Source organism: Furipterus horrens, unplaced genomic scaffold (assembly GCF_987537825.1).
Source record: "Furipterus horrens unplaced genomic scaffold, mFurHor1.1.pri manual_scaffold_3, whole genome shotgun sequence".
Classification (NCBI taxonomy): domain Eukaryota; kingdom Metazoa; phylum Chordata; class Mammalia; order Chiroptera; family Furipteridae; genus Furipterus; species Furipterus horrens.
Genome location: NW_028327173.1, coordinates 39,827,621 through 39,847,674, shown reverse-complemented (window position 1 = coordinate 39,847,674; position 20,054 = coordinate 39,827,621). Strand labels below are relative to the sequence as shown.

The window sequence follows — 20,054 nt, the reverse complement described above, 5'->3', positions numbered from 1 at the left end:
GCTGACAATTTTTTTCACAAAGAGCCAGATAGTAAATATTTTTTGGCCTTGCAGACTACAGGTCTCTGTTGCAACTATTGAACTCTACCAGTGTAGGGCAAAAGCTGTGCTCCAGTAAGACTTGATTTACAAAAATAGACACCAAGCCGAATTTGGCCTTCAGGCCAGTTTGCTGCTATAGAATATTATGTTTCTTAGAAAGAGACAATAAAAATATGAGGAAATCTTTAAAATGTATTATGAAGTGAGAAAAGCAAGTTTTAGACTATATATATAGTATGATTACATTTATGTAAACTATAGTTATGTCTATAATGCACAAAACATTATTATAGGCATATTTTCCAAACAGTGTGCCTTGTCAATGCATTTTTCCGTGCTCTGGAAGTACCTAAACCACACTGGTAACAGGGGCCAGCTCTAGGGAGGGCAGTGAGAGAGGGCGATTGGGTGGGTGCAGGTCAGGGAGGGTGAAGGAAGGCTTTCAGTTGTTACCTCAAACATGCGTGACTTGTGTAACAATAAATGTAAATTAAAATCTAGGAAAGGCTTTAATTAGAAAAAAAAAATACCAGGAAAGGCATCTACAATCTCGAATAGAAAAATAATGAAAATATCAACTGTTGGGAGTGTATAAGGAGTCATTCTATTGGTTTGAGTGTCTAGTGTGGGCAAAGCCCATTCAGGACGTGTATTTGAAATGCTCCTGATTGAATTATATGAGATCAGATCGTGGTCTGTGGCCTTTTTGCCAGTAAGAAGGTAATTATTTTTTAAGTCAAACCTCAGTATTTTATGCTTCTCTGTTCACCCCACAGTCACTTTCAAAATCTACAATAACTACTCTTTACTGGTGAAAGGGGCAGAATTGCATTCCCCCTTAACATTCATAGGTTGAAATTCTGACCCCTAAAACCTCAGAATTTGCATTTTGGTGGTAGAATCTTAACAGAAGTAATTAAGTTAAAATGAGCTCGTTAGGAAGGGCTGTAATCTAATAAAAAGAGGAAAGTCGGACCCAGGCACACAGAGGGAAGACCATGTGGGACGTACAGAGAATATGGTTATTCATAAGCCAAGGAGAGAAACCTCAGAAAAAAACAATGCTGCTGGCACCTGATCTCAGTCAGACTTTTAGCCTCCAAACCTGTGAGAAAATACATTTCTGTTGCTTAAGCCACCCAGTATATGGTGATTTATGACCGCCTGACCAAACTAATACTATTAGTCTAAAAGGCAATGGAATTTTATAGTCTTTTCATGAGTGTGTGTCTATATGCACTTACAGGACTATCCTTCCTGGTAGGTGGGCTGTAACATTAGGGCAATTAAGTGATAATGAATGAGAACCGCATTTCACAGCACCCTCCCCTGACCCTGAGTGGGCTGCAACATGGCCACACACTTTGTGATGATTACTGCATTTCCCCATTTCCACATATGTAAAGATCCAGTTGATCATATTGATTTGTTCCAACTCAGCCAATACTCAGTGAGAGGCTATTATGGGGGAAGTTCTGACATCAGGACTCAGGCAATTAAAAAAAAGTTTATATTCAAGTTAAGGGACAAGATCCAAGACAAACACAAACTGCCAGAGTACTAACAATACAGAGTGTCACTGTGAGCTGGGTGCTGGGAAAGCAAAGATGATGAGTTATTATCAGAGGCAGGAGGACATTGTAACAGATGTCCCCTTCCTGCTGTATAAGCTCTGGAAGGGTAGGACACACAAAGGACTCTGGGAGCCATGGGAAAGGACTAAGCCAGCCCAGGCAGTGTCAAGGTGGGGCAGGGGGCAGGGGGAATGTCAAGAAGAGTATGTGGAGGAGGTGATGCTTGGGTGTCTTAGTTAGCTCGGGCTGCTGTAATACACCACAGAATGGGTGACTCAAAGAATAAGCATTTATTTCCTCACAGTTCAGGAGAGTGGAAGTCCAAGATCAAAGTGCCGTCAGCATTGGTTTGTAGTGAGACCTTTCCCTGGGTTACAGATGGCCACCTTCTCCGTGACCACACATGGCCACTTCTCTGCACGTTGTGAGAGAGATCTCTGGGGTCTCTTCCTCTTATAAAGATATGAGTGCTATTGGATTAAGGCCCCACCCTATGACCTCACTTAGCCTGAATTACCCATTCTAAAGGCAGTATCTCCAAATACAGTGACACAGAGGTTAGGGCTTCATGATATAAATTTTAGGGGGACAAAATTCAGTTTATAATACTAGGTAAGATATCAGGCAGGTTAGAAACATGGGGAAGGAGATTTCAGAAAGGAGCTAAATTTATTAAGTCTCAGAACAAAAGAGTGGATGCATTCAAGGAACTGAACCTGAGCAGAATGCATGTGATAAAGTTAGAATTAAGGTTGACTGAATCTCTATAGATAAAGACACTGTGATCAGAAGGTGTGAGTGACCACTTATACAGTAGAGAGTCTAGCCCTTCTCCTGTCACCCCAATTCCATTTTATTTGCACTGTGTTATCCTGTTAGCCCTGGTTGTACCAGCAACTACAGTGCAAAGCAGATCATGAACAGGGCTACGGGGAAATGCACTTGGGTCAGAGAAGAGCTATCCTCTTGAGACATCAGGGAAGCACTCGTGGAAGATGTGGCTTCTTAGATAGGCCTTGGCAATGGAATTGGGATGAGAGGAGTGAGCAGTAGAGTGGGCAGAGTAGAAAGGAGAGGAGGACTCTCAGGTAAACACAGAGTGGAAAATGGAAAACAAGTGTGTCATGTAGGTAGGACTGGGAGGTCTGGGCAAGCCCCCTGTTATGGACTGAATGTTTGTATCCCCACTCCCCACCCAAATTTAATATGTTGAAGTCCTAATCTCTGTTGTGATGGTATTAGGAGGTGGGGCCTTTGAAGGTGCTTAAATTATGAGGGTGGAGCTCTCATGAATGGTGTTAGTGCCCTTATAAAGGAGACCTCACAGAGCTCTCTAGCCCCCTACATGAGGATACAACAAGGCTTGAAAGAGGGCCCTTACCGGACCATGCTGACACTCTGATGTCAGACTTCCATCCTCCAGAACTGAGAGAAATGGATACATTTCTGTTGTTTATAAGCCACCTGGTGTGCAGTATTTTGTTATAGCCCAATTGGATAAAGACTCCACCTTAGATGGACAGTGACAGCTGCCTCGTAGGAAGTACTCCATAGGATTCTCCGAAAAGACCCTCTTCTGTCTCCGAAACTAAATTTCATGATTGAAGAAAAATCATCCCGTCCCACACAGCCAGAAGGCAGTGACTCACCCAAGAGCTGCCCTCTCGGATCCTGGAATTGGGTCATACAGGCTGCATTCATTTTCAGGGACCCTGACATCATCACAGTTCTCCTCATCTGAGCCATCAGAGCAGTCCTGGTCTCCGTTACACAGGAGGTGGCGTTTCAGACAGCGACCTGCGAAAGGAGGAGCTGTGGATTCTAGAGCCTCCTGAACCCCTCCCTCTCTCCCCTGACCCACATCCATAGTCACCAAGTCCATTGCACCTCTGAATCGCCCCTCAGCCCTCTCCATCCTGTTCCATCCTTTTTTCATCCTCCCTGCCTCTGCCCTCCTTCCAGGCTCGCTGTCTCCCACCCACAGCCCCCCAGCTCAGGCCCAGACCCAAGCTCCCTTCTAAAATCTAGCCTCCACATTACAGCCCCAGGAATCCTTCTAAAATGACAATCTGGCCCTGTCATCCCCATGATCTGTATCCTCCAGTGGCTCCCCGCTCCTCTTCGAAATACTATAGTCTGGCCCTGGGTGACCTACCTGGCCCATCCCCTGCCTTTCTTCCAAAAGGCCTGACCTACAATTATTCCAAACTAATGACAAATCCCTAAATCCCCATGCTTTTGCGCATTCTTTTTCCTAGCAACTCTTTTTCATTTTCTAAGCCTCAGTTCAAATATCATTTAGAAGTTTTCTCTAACTCCCCAAAGCAGATTCATGTACCCCCTGCTAGAGAGTCCCATTGGACCTTGTACTAATGCCCATCCCACTGTCTACCATACAATATCCTCTTAGACTCCTTGTAGGTTTCTCTCCCAAAGAGACTTGGAGTACCTTGATCTCAGGCACATTATTGTTTTTTCATCTCTATATCACCAGTAGGTAGCATACTGCCTGGCACATAATAAATGCCCAATCACTATTTAGTCAGTAAAGGGATAAATGAGTGAATTATATCTTTTCTAAATGAATCAACATTTTCCTACAAACTTTTATCAAAATTACTTGGGCTGTTGTCATGGCTTAAAATGCAGATTTCTGGTCCCCATCTTAAACCTGCAGAATGACAATTTCTAGGGAAAAAGCTCAGGATTCGGTCTTTAACAAGCACCCCAGGAAAGTGTTTTGCATGTTGAGTTTGACAAGCACATCTGTTATCCTGCTGGAATGCTACTTACCTGTCTCTTTACACTGGAAATCCTGTCCACACTGTGCTTGCCTCACACAAGCTGTAGGGCTCTGGCAGCTGATTTGACCCCAGACATCGCCAGCACAGATGTTTCCCCCAAACTTGCTTGGCTGCAGCAGGCTCCGGTGTCGGTACTACATCAGATTTTGAACCAGACACATTCATTGTCTATCCATCAACCAAGAGTGGCGCAGGCAGGCCTCAGCTCAACGTAAGCAATAACTGTCTAATAATTAAGAACTGCCTAAAAGGCTGTCTTTTGAAGAAGAAATCAGTGCTCATAAAAAGTGATGTTCAACCAGAGGTGGCACAATCACCAGCTGGAATATTGAATAAGGGCCTCCGAGCACAAATGAAAGGCTTGAACAAGATACTTTTAGGGTCTTCCTACTTGCTAGGAAGAACCTCCTTCCCCTCTTCTTCACCCAGTTAGTTCCTATTCATCTTTCAAGGTTTGTGGTTTAGCTCTTCTATAAGCCTTTCCTAACTAACATATTCCACACTTCCCTGTGCATTCCTCTCTTCCTAGTTCTTGTCACATAAAGTTGTGACTGACTGTCCACTCATTTGTTTACCTTTCTCATTAGTTTAGAAATGATTTGCATATGGAAGTAGGGATAGAGAAAGGAGGGGCTGTGTCCTATTTGGCTTTGTACACTTGACACTTTGATCTATACTCAGTCAGGTACACAGAAGGCACTTTCAGAAGATGTGTGTTGCTTTTCCTTCGTGGCATTTCTTCTGGTCATGGCATCCTCTTTCCTTGAGATATAGGTCACATGGTTCAGAGGGGATGACCTCAGCCCCTCAGTCACAAGGAGGTCTGGGTATGAACCAGGTGGGACAATCTGAGCACCACACCTGCCCAGTTGCCATGACTGACTCAGAGATTGGTTCATGGCTCAACCTTAAGGCAATCAAAGTCCTCTCTGAGGATTTTCTTTCAGAACTATTAGAAAAGACCATTTTTTTTTTTTTTTTTTTTTTTTTTACTGAAGTTGCTGGGAACTGCAGGCATCAAGTGGTCACCTTGCCTACTGTGTAGAAAGAGCACTTGCAAGAGATAGACAAAGAGAGCTCTGAAGAAATCATCTGAGGCCCTGGGCCCAGCTTTGACTGCAGATGAATAAATGATTATTGAAAGAAGGACGTTAAAAAATAAGTGCATACCAGTCTTAGAGCTCTATGATTTCATGATACTATAGAAGGAGAAAGCAGAACATTAGGATGGCTAGAGATACTTAGTTCCCATCCATGCCTTCAAGAAGCTTAGAGTCTAGTTAAGGAGATAAAATATGTAACAATACAAAACATGAATCAGCTATCTGGGCCTCTCCTTCAAGAACGTTAGTAAGTAAGAAGGCAATGATTTGAGTGGTAAGTGACACGGCTTCCTGACCTGAATCTATTTCTTGCTTGCTGTGTAAAGTATCAGTGCTGGATACTCTGTGCCTCAGTTTCCAAATCTGTAAGATGAGATGGTTGACCTCACTAATAACAATTACTAAAGATTATTTTACTGTGTCCTACATTTGAAAGGGCCTGGGCATGAGAATTATATGGGCTTGGGTTCAGATCCCAGATTCACTTACCAACTGACCCTGAGCAAGGCACTTACCTTCTCTGAGCTTCTGGTTTCTAACACGTAAAATGGATGGGTTTTGTGAGAACTAAGTGAGAGAACCTGAGGAAGTACCCAGCCCTGGGCCTGATATATCATTGGTGCTCACTAAACAGAAGGGAATTCCTCATCATCAGCTTTATCAATGCAGTCTTTTCCCGATGATTTGCTGGGTGGGTATGAAGCAGCGCACTTCTGCCAACTCAACTACTCATTAACAGAGAGGCAGAGGCAGCAGAAAGAGACAAAGATTACACCTGTCCATTTCCCTTCCCTGCCTTTCAGTTAACCACAGCGGAAAGAGATTAGTAAATTCTGTGGAAGAGATTATAGTTAGTGATCAATTTGGAAATATGACGATATTTTCATTTTCCACCCACATCTTGCCCCACAATGCAGTAAATAAAGGAGTGCTCAGCAAATGAACATAGAGCCAATTCTCTTTTTGACCCTTTAAAAGGCTCACCCGCATTTTCAGACTTTCAGTTACCAACATGATGAAAATGGTGCTGGTAGCTACCATGTATTGAATGCTTATTATTAACCAAACACTTCACATTATTTATCTCATTTAATCCTCACAAGCCTAGGGGGTTATGTACTATTATGAATCCCATTTTAAAGTGGGTTGGAATTCCAGTTCTACCATTTTCTATGTATGTGTTACTGGGCAAGTTACTTAATGTCTCTGACCCTCAGTTTTCTCATCTATAACAGGAGAGATATCTGAGAGTGTTGGGAAGATTAGTGACAATACATGTAAAGAAATTAGCACTCTGCCTGGTTGCTAGCATGCAGTCAGAAATCATAGTTATCAACATCACATCATTCTGGTAGCCAACTCTTGGGCTACTCTAGAAGGATTTATGACTGAGTGGGAATTGGATTAGGTGACCTCTGGTATCATTTTTATTCTCCATACAGTTCAGGGAGAGGCTAGAGCATGAAGTGGTCAGGCACATGGACATTTTAGAATTACCCTGATCAAGTTTTATATCTAGGCTCTGCCACTTTCTTAAGGGGCAACCCAAGCAAAGGGCATGATGATATCTGTCATGTACAGCTGCCTGTGAAAGTCAAATAAAACAATTTATTTAAAGCATTAGCACAGTGCCTGTTATGTAAAAATGATTCAATAAATAGTGACTGTCAATGCCATTGCTATCCTTCCTGTGGCTGCTGTACTGGGAATAATGGTGCAAACATGAGGTTTGTTCCCACCGGCTCTCTACTTTCTAGGTTGTTATCAAATAATGAAGACATTATGTTGCAGAAAGGTTGGTGCAGACATTCCCTGAGGGATTTCTTCATGCTGTAGCCTGTGGTTGGTATCATTAAGACATAATTTCCTTTTTTAGCTCATAGATAATGTTTCTTTTCAGAAACGCACAACTTTGTGTGGTATTGAGAGGAAGGAACATATTAATAAAAAGGAACTAGAGTGTCTTTTACTTAAACAACAGGATTTAATTATTTTAAGAATTACTTAAGAAAGTCCTTCAATTCTGATTTAACCTGTAAGCCATTCACCTATGTTCTATGCTATCTAAACTGCAACATAAGGGGGGAAAAGGCAGCTTGGGATGTATCATAGGTTAAAGAATGGCCACACAAAGAAATCAAGTCCTAACCCTAGAAAGTAGTAAATGCTACTTCATTTGGGAAACATTGTTAAGGTTTTGGGAATGAGATTACTCCGGATCATCTGGGTAGAGGCCCTAAATGCCATCACAGTGTCCTTATAGCAGGAAGGCAGAGGGAGCTTTCCACAAAGATCCGCAAAGGTGACACATGGAGGACAAGGGGGCAATGTGGCCGCAGAGACAGAGGTGGGAGTGATGCAGCCACATGTCAAGGACTGTCGACAGCTACCAACATCTGGAAGAGGCAAGACACAGATTCTCCCCTGGAGCCTCCCCAGGGGGTGTGACCTTGCTGACCCCTTAGTGTCAGACATCTGGTCTCCAGAATTGGGAGAGAAGAGATTTCTGTTATTTGTGGCAATTTGTTGCAGCAAAGCAGAGAACTAGTACAGGATCTCGAAGCACAGTGAGCATTCAGGGGCCAGTCTAGGATTAAAGCAGGGGCAGTCTAGGAACTTTTGGCCTATCTCAGAGATGAGAAGGGCAGAACAATGAAGTTCAGGCTTTGAAGTTCAATAAACTAGGTCCAAGTTGTGTTTCACCCACACTGTGGTTTTGAACATTTCATTCACAAGCATTTTCACATCTAATTGAAGAGTGGGTTTGGAGTAAGACTGACCATCAGCTGACCCTGCAAAAGCTCATGTAAGAGAAGGACCGGGTATGACTCAAACAGTGGACATGGAGTTGAAGAAGAGGGCACAGACATCAGTTATAAAAACAGCTAACATGTGCCAGATGCTATGAAAAGCACTTGGCATTACTCATTTAATGCTTACAAAAACTGTATGATGTAAGCACTGTTACTATTCTCACTTATAGATAAGGAATCAAAGACAGAGAGAGGATTAAAAATATGCCCAAAGTAACACAGGAAATAATATCCAAAGATGGAATCTAAACTGCAAAATCAGAGCTTAAACATTTACACTTGACAGTAGAGTGCCAGTCAGACAAGGTTCAGGCAGTGGCGTACAAGTGTGCGGGAGGAAGGCACCTGGGCGCATCCCACCCTGGCTATAGCCAGCAAAGGCATGTGTTGTCTGTAGAGAGTTGAGAACACTAAAAAAAAAAAAAAAAAAAAAAAAAAAAAAACAGAATAAAAGCTAGTCTGCATTTTATCATGACCATAGGCCAGGGATTCTGAACGAAGTCAGAATTTTAATGTTCCTCCCTGCCAGAGCAGTATTATGACATCCCCCTTTCCTTGGTATACCACTGAGTTTACCCACCATTGTGGACCATTCAGAAACACTTAGACATGCAAGATAGACATCTGTTCATTGGGTGTGTCAGCCTTTTCAATCTATGAAAGTGGGATCCTCGGGAACGCCCTCTGTGGCATGCTCCGATTTTTCTCAGCTCACCACGGGTCATGGACAGACAGGCATGTTGGTACTCAGCCCCTGCCCCCTCCAGATGACCCACACTAGAAGGTAATAGATTGGCCAGGACCCAGAGAAGCCATCAGGGATCAGTGTGCCCCTGCCCAAGCAACCACTTTTTGGCATGTAAGCCATAATATACACATCTTTTGCAGACTTATGCAGTCACGCCTTCCAAACAAAATCAGGAGAGGCAGAGAAAAGTTCTACAATCCACATGTCCATGGCTTCCAAGAACCTATGTCTAGGTCAATTTCTCCCCAGATCTCCAGGTTTATAGACCTGGCTGCTTATCTCCATCTGAATGACCAGAACACAACTCAAATGTTAAGTGCCCCCGAACTGGTCATAAATGCCTTACCTTTTTGTCCTGGCATGGAAAGCAATCTGTCCACTCTGACCAGTTGCTCAGTTGGCAGTTAACTGCTGTGGGGGTGAAAGTCTCAGCAGCCCGGCTTACTCTCCTAAAGAGAAGAAAGACCCCTGCATCAATTTTAATAATTTTTATTATAATATTTGTTATTAAAAATTCAAAAAGTTCTCTTGATATGAAAGCATCTTAATATGAAAACAGATGCTGAATTTTTCCCAATTATATTGAGATATAATTGACAAAAATTATATATATTTAGGTACAAATGTAATGGTTTGATATACATATACATTGCGAAGTAATTACCACAATGAAGCTACGTCCATCACCTCACGGTTACCCTTTTTGGAGGGAGCAAGAATACAATTATCTACTCTTTTAAAAAATTTCAAGTATCCAAAACAGTTTTATTAACTATTGTCACTGCACTGTACATTGCATCCCCAGAACTTACCCATCCTCTCACCGAAAGTTTGTAGTCTTTGACCAACCTCTCCCCGTATCTCCCCCTCCTCAGCCCCTAGTAACTGCCTACTATCACCTACTTTCTGGTTCTATGACCTCAACTTATTTTTAATTCAAAAAAAGAGAGATCATGTAGTATTCTCTTTCTCATCTGGCTTTTTTCCCACTTCACCCATGTTGTCACAAATGGCAGGATTTCCTTTGTTTTTAAATAGCTGAACATAGGCTGAATTTTCTATGTTTTAAAGTTTTCCCATTGATTTGGGCACCTGGGTATCTATACCAGCAGAACTTGAGGCAATATCACAAAATATTCCTTTAACCTTTGAGTGATCTGCAGGTGGGACTGGCCACAGAGCAGAAAGAGGAGGGCAACACCCACCAATGCTCAGCTATTGTCACTTGAAATGCTTGGTTCTGAGGGTACTTTCAACACTTGAATGATTTTATCTTCTTTTTTAAGAATTACATGTGCTGTTTTTAAAATGAAAGGTATGTAGCCTATTGCCCTTTTTTCTTTTCCAATTTCTTTTATTGTGGTAAAGTACAAATAATATGAAATGTACTATCTCAACCATTTTTAAGTGTACAGTTCAGTGCCATTAAGTACATTCATAGTGTTCTGCCACCGTCACCACCATGGATCTCTAGAATCCTTTTCATGTCCCTGCTTCAATTTTGAGATGCAAAGTTTAAGCAAAGGAAAAATCTGTGCACATTTCCCTACCAGTTAATCATGCTCCTAAGAAATGAAGAATGAAAATTCTGTCATGCTCCTATTGTATGCAGGTATGATGCTAAAGGGTTTATATAAAATCTCTTTTAATTCTATGTGAATCCTATTTATAGAGTGACAAATAACTGAGGAAGGCTATCATTTTTGAAGAGTCAGAAGAGCAGAAAGCCCAGAGGTTAAGAACACAGGATCTGGGATGAGAGGACTGAGTTTGAATCTTAGCCAACTGCTGACTTTGAAAACTTGAGCAAGATATTTAACTTCTGTGAGTCAGAGCTCTCCCATCTGTAGAATGATGTTAAAAATAATATTACCAATAGGGTTATTGAAATTAAAATGCTTATGAATTGTTTATTAAAGGTTGGCTTTTATTATTACATGCTAGAACATTACATAGATTATCTCATTTAATCTCGATAATGATCCTAGTAGGTAAATATCATCAGCCCTATTTTTCATATAAGACAGTTGAGATTCTTAAAAGCTAAGTAACCCCTGAAGTCATAGCCCACAGGTGACAGAAGTAGAATTTGAACCAGTTGGTTTGACAGCAAAGCCCATTTCCTGTTTCTCATCATGTTTGCCTGGCTTCCACTGCTCCTGTAGCTTCAGAGCCTGGTAAGCCACTGGGCAAAGTTGGAAGGTTGCCTGTTACCAGCAGAATTGCCACAGCCTCTGAGAACCAGGCAGTCTCTGCCCTGATGAATGGAACAACTATCTCCCTAGTGTGTGTGTGTATGAGGGGCGAGGGGAGAGTGCATCAAATCAAGTGCTACTTCTGTCAGACCTGCTACTCATGCTGAATGATGATACCTAGGCTGAAACCCTAGACAGGGAGCCATGCAATAGTTAGAAAAGTGACTCTCTTTAACACTTATGCTCAAACTTCGGTCCCAGAACCCTTTTACACTCTAACATGTTATTGAGGACTCCAAAAAGATATCATTTAAGTGAGCTAGAACTATTCACAAAATTCAACATCAAAACTGAGAAAATTTTAAAATATATACTTGTCTATTTAAAATTACAATTGCAAACCATATTTAACATAAGTTTATTTAAAAATATACTTTCAAGAATAATAGTTCATGAAAAGTGTCATTATTTTACATTTCTGCAAATATCTTTAATGTCTGGTAGAAAGCAACTAGGTTCTCATTTCTGCTTCTTCATCCAGTCTGTTGGTTTATGTTGCCTTGGTTGAACACTATGAAAAAAATCCAGCCTTGTACATGTATGTAGTTCAAAAAGTTATGCAGTTGAGGGGTGTTTTAGTAGTCTTTTCAAGTAACTGTGGATGTACTTTGGTACTACACCAAAATTTGATGAGGGGTAATTTCTTAAATGTTAGTTGCAATGTCGAATCTGAAAACATCAGAGAATATTTTTGTACCCTGTTACATTAAATCCATTAGCCTGTGTACACTTTGAATAGATCTGATACCCATACACGATTTTTGTAGCATTAGGCATTGGAAATTTGAAAAATAATGATTCACTGTACATATTTTAAAAATATTAACACTATTATATACTATAAAAAGCCAGATTTATTAAGATTGTCAGTGATGTCCTCTAGCTCACAGTACTGGATATGTTTTCCAAAATTTTAATATGTGCTTGAAAGATCAAATTGTGTCCTTGGTAACAATAACATTATTTGGTTTACTTGAAGTGATAGGCTCTCTGTTTGTTTTTGAGACAAAGTCTGCCAAATATCTAAGCCTGGGTAACTGTAGTTTGACAGCTGTTCTGCTGAGTTAAAACAATGTTCCAGGAAAAAGGTGGCTGCTTCTGTCTGCAACACACATGACTGCTTTTCACAAGATAACCATCACACTTCGGTGCAGCAGCAGGTCATTACACCTTCTTCCCGCTCTGACACATGGATAGTTAAATAGCATGCATTTCAAGATGGAGGCTAAGTAAAATTAATAACTTTTTCTGTTTCAAAAAAGACTTTCTTAAGTAAAACTTAATTTCTTTGCTGTGAGTTTGGTGCCACTCCCTTGATTTGTACTAAGGCCACAGTAGTGTTACCTGCCATTACTTTTGCACCAACAGTGAAAATACAAACCAGTGAAAGGTCAAATGTCTTAGTATGTTTGTGGAATTGTTTTGAATTAACAAGACCCTCCCTGCCTCCCCAAAAAAGATCTGAGGGACTCCTTGAAGTCTATAGACCACACTTTGGGAAAATTGTGGTCTATAAAATGATGCTAGTATATATATATAAAACCACCCCTCCTGTTTCTTCAAGGAAAACTTCAGTGCTCAACTAACAATATTCCTCTCTACTCCAATTTCTTTCATGGCTCTGGAAGACCTCCTCATCCCTATAAATGAGCCATGCAACACTCTGCCCTCCCAGTTGCTTCTTTTCCTCATCTGCAGTGACCTTCCTTTTTCACTCCCCTGTCTTCCATGGTCACATTCTGGACCTTCTCACTTTCTGAAACAGCTTCTTCTCCAAATCACTATTCCACAAGTCATCTGCTGATAGTTATCTGAAGCTCCACAGCCTCTTCTCTTCTATCTTGTATATTCAAGAGCTCACACTGCACTTTCGTTTGGACCTCAGTGGACCTCCAATCTCTTGACTCCTAAGTGCTCTCTCTTTTTATTTCCCTTTACAACCAGTTTTTAATCCATGACTTATAATTTTAAAATCTTAATTATATCCTAAATTCCTGGACCCCACTGTTCCCTTGACTACACCTACCTGTAGAAGCCAATCCTGGATGAATCCAACTGTCTACCTCTGTACCTGATTAATTCCTAGATTTCTTTCAATCTCATCACAAACATCAGTTCCTAATTGCTCACTGCCCAGACTATTTAGATACCTCGTTTCATATGATTTGGTCAAGCTCTGTGCATTTTCTCAACACTTAATTATCACACTTGTAATATTTATATAATTTCTGTTTTCTCCATCAGATTATAAGCTTTATGAAGACAAGTACTGTCTGTATGTTTGCTACTGAAGTCCCAGCACCGACCATGGTGCCAGACCCAAGTAAAGTTCTCAGTAGGTTCTTAGGAAAGGAAAAATGAAGGAAATGAGGTAAGAAAGAATTTAAAAGGGAAGGAGAGAGGAAGGAAAGGAAAGGAAATGGAAGGAAAGGAAAGGAAGGGAAAGGAAAGGAAAGGAAAGGAGAGAGGGGAAAGAATGAAAACAGTTTATGAGAAATATATTGACATTATTTCAAGATTTATTTAGATCTAATTTTCAGTTAGAATCTAATTAAATAATTCTGGAATATAGACATTCAAATGGCTCAAGGTTTGGTCCAGCTGTCATTTCGCCAATAGATTGTCCTAATTATAAAAATTTGAAGCATAGGAACATGGAGAAAGACAAGGGTTCTAGTCATGAAAAGGTGGGAGAGAAGGTTTGGGAGGAGACAATGTCTCCAGCCTTAGTTCTTCATCTCACTATAGAATTGTCAAGATAATGTCATCATAAGCCCACAGAGACTGCATTATGATGTCGGAATGGAAGGAAACAGTATTAATGGATGAAAGCAAAAGCCTAGACAGAGCAGAGCTGTGTTGCTATAGTTTTAAAAGCTTTGTGACATGATGTCTAGACAGAAGCACACACACTAACGCTATCACTGAAGCAAGGGGATGAAAGCTACACAGAACCATTCATTAAATCATTAGAGGGCTCCAACCTTCTAACCAACATCAATATGACCAGCCTTTTTGCTTATCATTCCAATGCATTTTTTTATGTAGTTTATTTTTTGCTGATTGTAAAAGTAGTACATTCTCATTAAGGAGAACATAGAAAAGAGAATGGAAGAAAAAACCACCCCAATTCCTACCAACATTAATATTTTGTCCTATTTCCTTTCACTCCTAATTTTCATAACATAGTTGAGGTCATACTGAATATTGTATTTTATATCCTGCTTTTCCACTTGATATTGCAGCAGAAATGTAAACTCTTTATGATGGTGGCTACACATTGTTTCACTCCACTAATATCAAGCAGTTAGATTATCGAGCACCCAGATTTTCTCTATTCTAAGTTACTTATTGAAGATATATTCTATAGAATGAGGTGGCTGAGTTGAAGAACAGACGTGATTTTTAAAGCTTACAACACATATGGCCCAATAGCTTTCCAAAATAATTGTATCCATTTCTCAATGACTTAAGGAACCAGTAATAAATCTATGGCCTAGTAAATCTTGGAAGTAGTTTTAAAGCTTCTCCCAGCTACTGAAAATCTACTCAAGCAATAAGACATTTAATATAGAGTACTGGGATTCAGGAGTCTTGGATTCTAGTCTTTAGTTTGCATGTACCTTGTGTGCTACTATATTCAAGTTTATTTAACTATCTAGCTTTTAGGTTTTTCCTCTGTAGAATCACACAAGTCAATATAGTGTCACTGCAGGGTTTCTCAAAGTGTTCTCTATGGAGCACTAGTTTCTGAGAGATGCACCTGAGATGGGAGAGGAAAAGAAAAGTTACATTTGGATAAATTGCATACAACATACTACTTTTGGAGATTTAAAACGCCTAATTACATATTAAAGGCTCTGAGAAGTTCTCATTTTAATTTACTTAACCCAACACTTATGCAATTTTTGGAACACATGTCATTTTTTTCATGTAACATCTTTAAGACAATGTAATGCAGTTGAAAAAACATTGATAAAACAGAAAGGGGTTTAGAGTCCAACAAACATGAATTTAAATCCAGTTTCTGCTATTTACTGAACTTCAATTTTCTTATAGCTAAAAACAGGGGTAATAAAAATTGTGAAACTGTTTTGAATATAGAGTAAAATTGTGTGTGAAAAAACTCTTAAACATAACCCTAACATACATGATAGTTTCTTATCTCTAACCTTCTCAACCCTGTATGTGTTCATCAAACTCTCCATCTTAGTTAAAATATATTGAATGCCTAAGTTCTGCAGGGCTATGAACTGGTGAGATTCTTCTCATCTGCCTTTTTAAATAGGGTGGCATATTGGGAAAAGGGCATAAAACCTGGAGGTGAACATGCCGCTTGCAAGTCCAGTGCTCAACCCCAGATTGTGGCCACTTCAGCAATTTAGATCACAAAATAATTAATTAGCTACCAGTCCTAAACTAGAAGGTCAGAAGCCCTAACCCTGATTATCACCAGAGCAGGGCACCTAATATGTTGGCTCAGCTTATATTCAAAGCTGATTGTCACTAATGATATAATCTTGAGCCAGTTCCATTCAGTTACATGGAAATTACATCCTGAAGCTGAAGTGTTTTGTTTTGTTTTGTTTTTAAGATTTTATATATTTATTTTTAGAGAGATGGGAAGGGAGGGAAGAAAGAGAGGGAGAGAACATCAACATGTGTGAGAATCATCTATCAGTTGCCTCTCATGTGTCCTCAACCAGGGACCTGCCCACAACCCAGGCATGTGCCCTGACCCAGAAACAAACTAGCGGCTCTTTGGTTCACAGACCAACACTCAATCCACTGAGCCACACCAGCCAAGGTGAAACTGGAGTATTTTAAATATGACTTTGAAAGTGCTGAGTCTCCAGTGACCTCCCTGTTGCTAAAACCAGTGGAGAATTTTCTGGGCTGGTCTTCCCTGCTCTCCGTTAACCAGTTTCCTTCTGGAAATTTTCCTCCTTGGACTCCATCACACTACCTTTCCTCGCTCCCTTCCTACCTCAGTGGCCAGTTCTCTTTGACGTCTCTAAAAACTGAAATTCCTCGGGGTGCAGTCTTGCCTGTCTTCTTTTCTCTTTCTGTTTTTCTCACTCTTGAGAAAGTGAGATCCATTTCCTGAGCTTCATATCATCCATATTAATGCCTCCTAAGTTTAGGTCTTCACCTTGGCCCACTCCTCTGAAATCCTGTTTTGTTTATCTGATGTCCAGTTTATACCTCCATTAGGTGTCTCTCCGACATGGCAAACTTAATGGCTTCAAATACAAACTCTCAGTTTTCTCCTTTTAACCAGCAGTAAGTGGAACGACCATAGCACACAGTTGCTCAAGCCAGTTACCTAGCAATGGTCTTTAATTTTTTCCTTTCTCAAGCCCCTACATCCAGTTCTTGGGAAATTTTTGTCAATAATATTACCTTGAAACTGTATCTCAAATATCTTCCTTCCCATCTATCTTTACTGCTCCCGCCCTAATTTAAGGCACCATTATCTCTCACCCAGATAATTGCTGTGGCCTCCAGTGAACCAAGACCTTCCTCTTCATCTTTCTCTAGTCCCTTCTTTGCACAGCCACAAGGATGATTTTTTTAATTAAAAATAAGGTAATAGCCCTCTTTTATAAGACCATCCAGTGGTTGTTTTTCACTGCACAGCCTAAAGCCCGAATTCCTCATCATGGTGCCCTCGGTCCTCTCTGTTCTGGCCTCTAACCACTTTTTGACATCCTCTCATGGCACAGTCTCCTGCTCTTATGCTCCTCCCATCCCTCAGGTCCATGAGCCTGACTAGCCATTTCCCACGGGAAGGTAGTAACACGTGCTGATCTCTCCATTCTCCCCTGCTTGCAACATGGCTTCTCTTACGCTCCTTCATATCTCAGCTTCAATGCCAGCCCAAGAGAAACCCCACCTCCCAACCAGCCTATCCTCTAACAAAGGGACCTATTTGTTTCCTTCATAATACTTATCACAAATTTTACTGAAATGTTTTGTTTAAATGTTTATTGACTGACTCTATCACTATAAATTCCTTGAGGGTAGCGACTTATCTATTTAGTTCACCACATAGCACTTAGCATACCTGGAATATCTAATAAATTCAATATGCATCCTAACATTAAAAACATATGATATCCTTCTACATTTTAATGATATACTTTTGCTTTTATTAGCTCATGCTTACCATTTGCTTATTATAAAGTTTTAATAGAAAAATGGGGTTTTTTGAGAAAAATATTTTAAAACAATGGTGATGATATAAGATTTTGTGTGGGGGTTGGGGAAGTAGTGCCATTGTTAAATTTTTAAAGTTTTAAATCACTGATCAAGCTAAAAGATCCAAGCCAATTGGCATATTATAAATTTATTTTAATTCTTTTCAGCCATCAGAGTGAATGTAAATAACTAAAATGACAGCAACAAGCACACAACACCTCTAGCAAGAGTTTTCACTGAATGCTTCCTAAAGACCAGGCAATGGTCTAAGTACTTTTTATGCATTGAATTCTTCCTTTTACTTTCCTCCTATTTTCTAACACAGAAAACGTAAATAACTTACCTGAGGTCACCCAAACACAAAATGCCAGGGCTGGAATTTGAATACAGAGTTATTTCACCATTTAGCTTTCTGTTTTCAAAGCCAGGGTCTGACACACTGGCATTCCACACAAAAGACCTCATGATTTCCTACTTCAGCACTTTGTAAATTATTTAATTGGTTCTCTTTTGCCTTGACTTCAAATTTGCCTCTTCACTGATTTGTCTTATTTGATAAGTTCATCAAACATCAGGACTCTGTTCATTTTCAAAAAGGATTACAATGATAAGCTTTTATAATTAAGAGTATCTCAGCAGAGATTTCCTTTACCACAGTTCCCTTGCCTTTATCTTCTAATTATTAGAGATGAATTTTCTGATTTTGTTCAAAATTGTATTTGCTTTAAATACAAGTTGCAAATTAACTGCTTATAAAAATGCCTTCCTCCCTTCTGAACTGCTACTTAAAGAAAAAAATCTCTTTTGCTCTAGCATTTAAAAGCAGTAATGATTTAAAATTGAATCATCCAACAAGAATTTGAATAAAATGACTCTAATTACAATCTTCAATGTTTGGGAGATAAGGACTGCTTTAAAACTGTCCCAAAGGTGAAATAAAGAGCTGTTTAAGCACCACAAAATGCTTAAATGTTAAGATATAAAAACATGAGACCAGGTTAGAAAATTCAAGGAAATGGACTGGGCAAAATGCAGTGTACTTGTAAAAATATCACTTTCATTCATTATCCCACTGCAAAAGGTATATTCGTTTCTATGAAATGATGCTGCATCTTTACGGTTTCTTGCCTTTCCCAATAATTTTATATATACTATCTAATTTTATTCTCCCCCAAACATTATGAGACAGATATTCTTATGATTCACAAACAGATAAGTAGAAGTTAACTGTCCAACAACACTCAAAACAACTATTATTTATTAAGCTGAGAATATTGTATATTCAGGATCTTATTTCATGTTCATTAACTCTTATAGGAGAGGCTTTAGTATTCTCATTTTTCAGATAGGAAAACTGAAGCTTAAAGAAATGAAGTGATGTATGTACTCCAGATTACCCAGCTCCTGAGTATTAGAATTTTGCTTTGCACAAAGGCCCATCTGACTCCAAGTGCAGTCTCTTTTTGCTGCCTGCTAGTCCTTCACTGGATTAGTAATAGTACTAAAAGAGGTCACATTCTAACCTCAAATGGCCTACTACAGACATGAAAGTGTCTTAGTTCCCCACCAGGTGAACCCTATGTGCAAATTTTGCAGAGATGTACAGCTGACTCACCGGTTCACCTTCTCCTGTATGGTGCTGCCAGGCTGACAAGTCATTAAAGACAACATGAAGAGACCAACAGCAAACATCTCATCCAGAATCCACCAGCCTATGTTACCTGGAAGGAATTAAATGATGTGTTCAGGGAGTTGGAGTAAAAGATGTCTACAGGCTGGGACCCATAAGATCTTATTTTTGAAACTAACATAGCTCCCTTGATTCTCATTCAGATGTCATTAATTAGTTACTAGGGTATTGATTAGCCAAACATCCTAAAACCCCAGACACCAAAGGCCGCTGTCCTTCAGACCTTTTGTAAAACAATACCCATAAAATATTTATTTAATGAATACCAGCTCAGCAAAGGGATCTTATTTTCAGAATAAGGCATAAGTCAAATCAAGATACAGTTCCAGGCTCAGTGGGACTTCCGGCCAAGATGGAGGCATAGACAGATACACAGCATCTCCATCCACAACTAAGAAGGAATACAACTACCTCAAAACTAGAAACAACCAGAAGTTCCAGAAAATCAAACTGCATGGAAGTCCAGCAAACAAAAATATAAAAAAAGAAATACACATCCGGACAGGAACAACAGCTCTACCTGGGACGCGGAGGCAAACAAACACAGGAGCCTGTCAGAATGAGGAGACAGAGAAGTATGGCCCAAAGGAGGGAATGGATCAAGGTTCCAGTGGGAGAACTAAGCGAAGATGAGATAGCCAACGTAACAGATGAGGAGAGAGACAACCTAATAGATGAAGAATTCAAAACACTGGTGATAAAGATGCTCACAGGCTTGACAGATATGCTTGAGTACAGCAAACGCATAAGAGAAGAAGTGAAGGCTATGCTAAGTGAAACAAAGGAAAATCCACACAAAACCAATGGTGAAGGGAAAGAAACCA

At 40.0% G+C, this 20,054-nt stretch overlaps 1 protein-coding gene across 1 annotated transcript in view; it reads right to left on the bottom strand.

Annotated features, from left to right (window-relative positions):
- The window catches only part of C8A (complement C8 alpha chain), a 54,568-nt gene extending 35,245 nt beyond the window's left edge, over nucleotides 1-19,323 (bottom strand). The window contains exons 1-4 of the mRNA XM_090271644.1: nucleotides 19,156-19,323; nucleotides 9,431-9,533; nucleotides 4,410-4,554; nucleotides 3,266-3,413 (exon numbers count right to left, since the gene is read on the bottom strand). Coding sequence (XP_090127770.1) covers nucleotides 3,266-3,413; nucleotides 4,410-4,554; nucleotides 9,431-9,533; nucleotides 19,156-19,232 — 473 coding nt within the window. The 5' untranslated portion in view covers nucleotides 19,233-19,323. The remainder of the gene's footprint in view (nucleotides 1-3,265; nucleotides 3,414-4,409; nucleotides 4,555-9,430; nucleotides 9,534-19,155) is intronic.
- Between the last annotated feature and the right edge of the window lie 731 nt (nucleotides 19,324-20,054).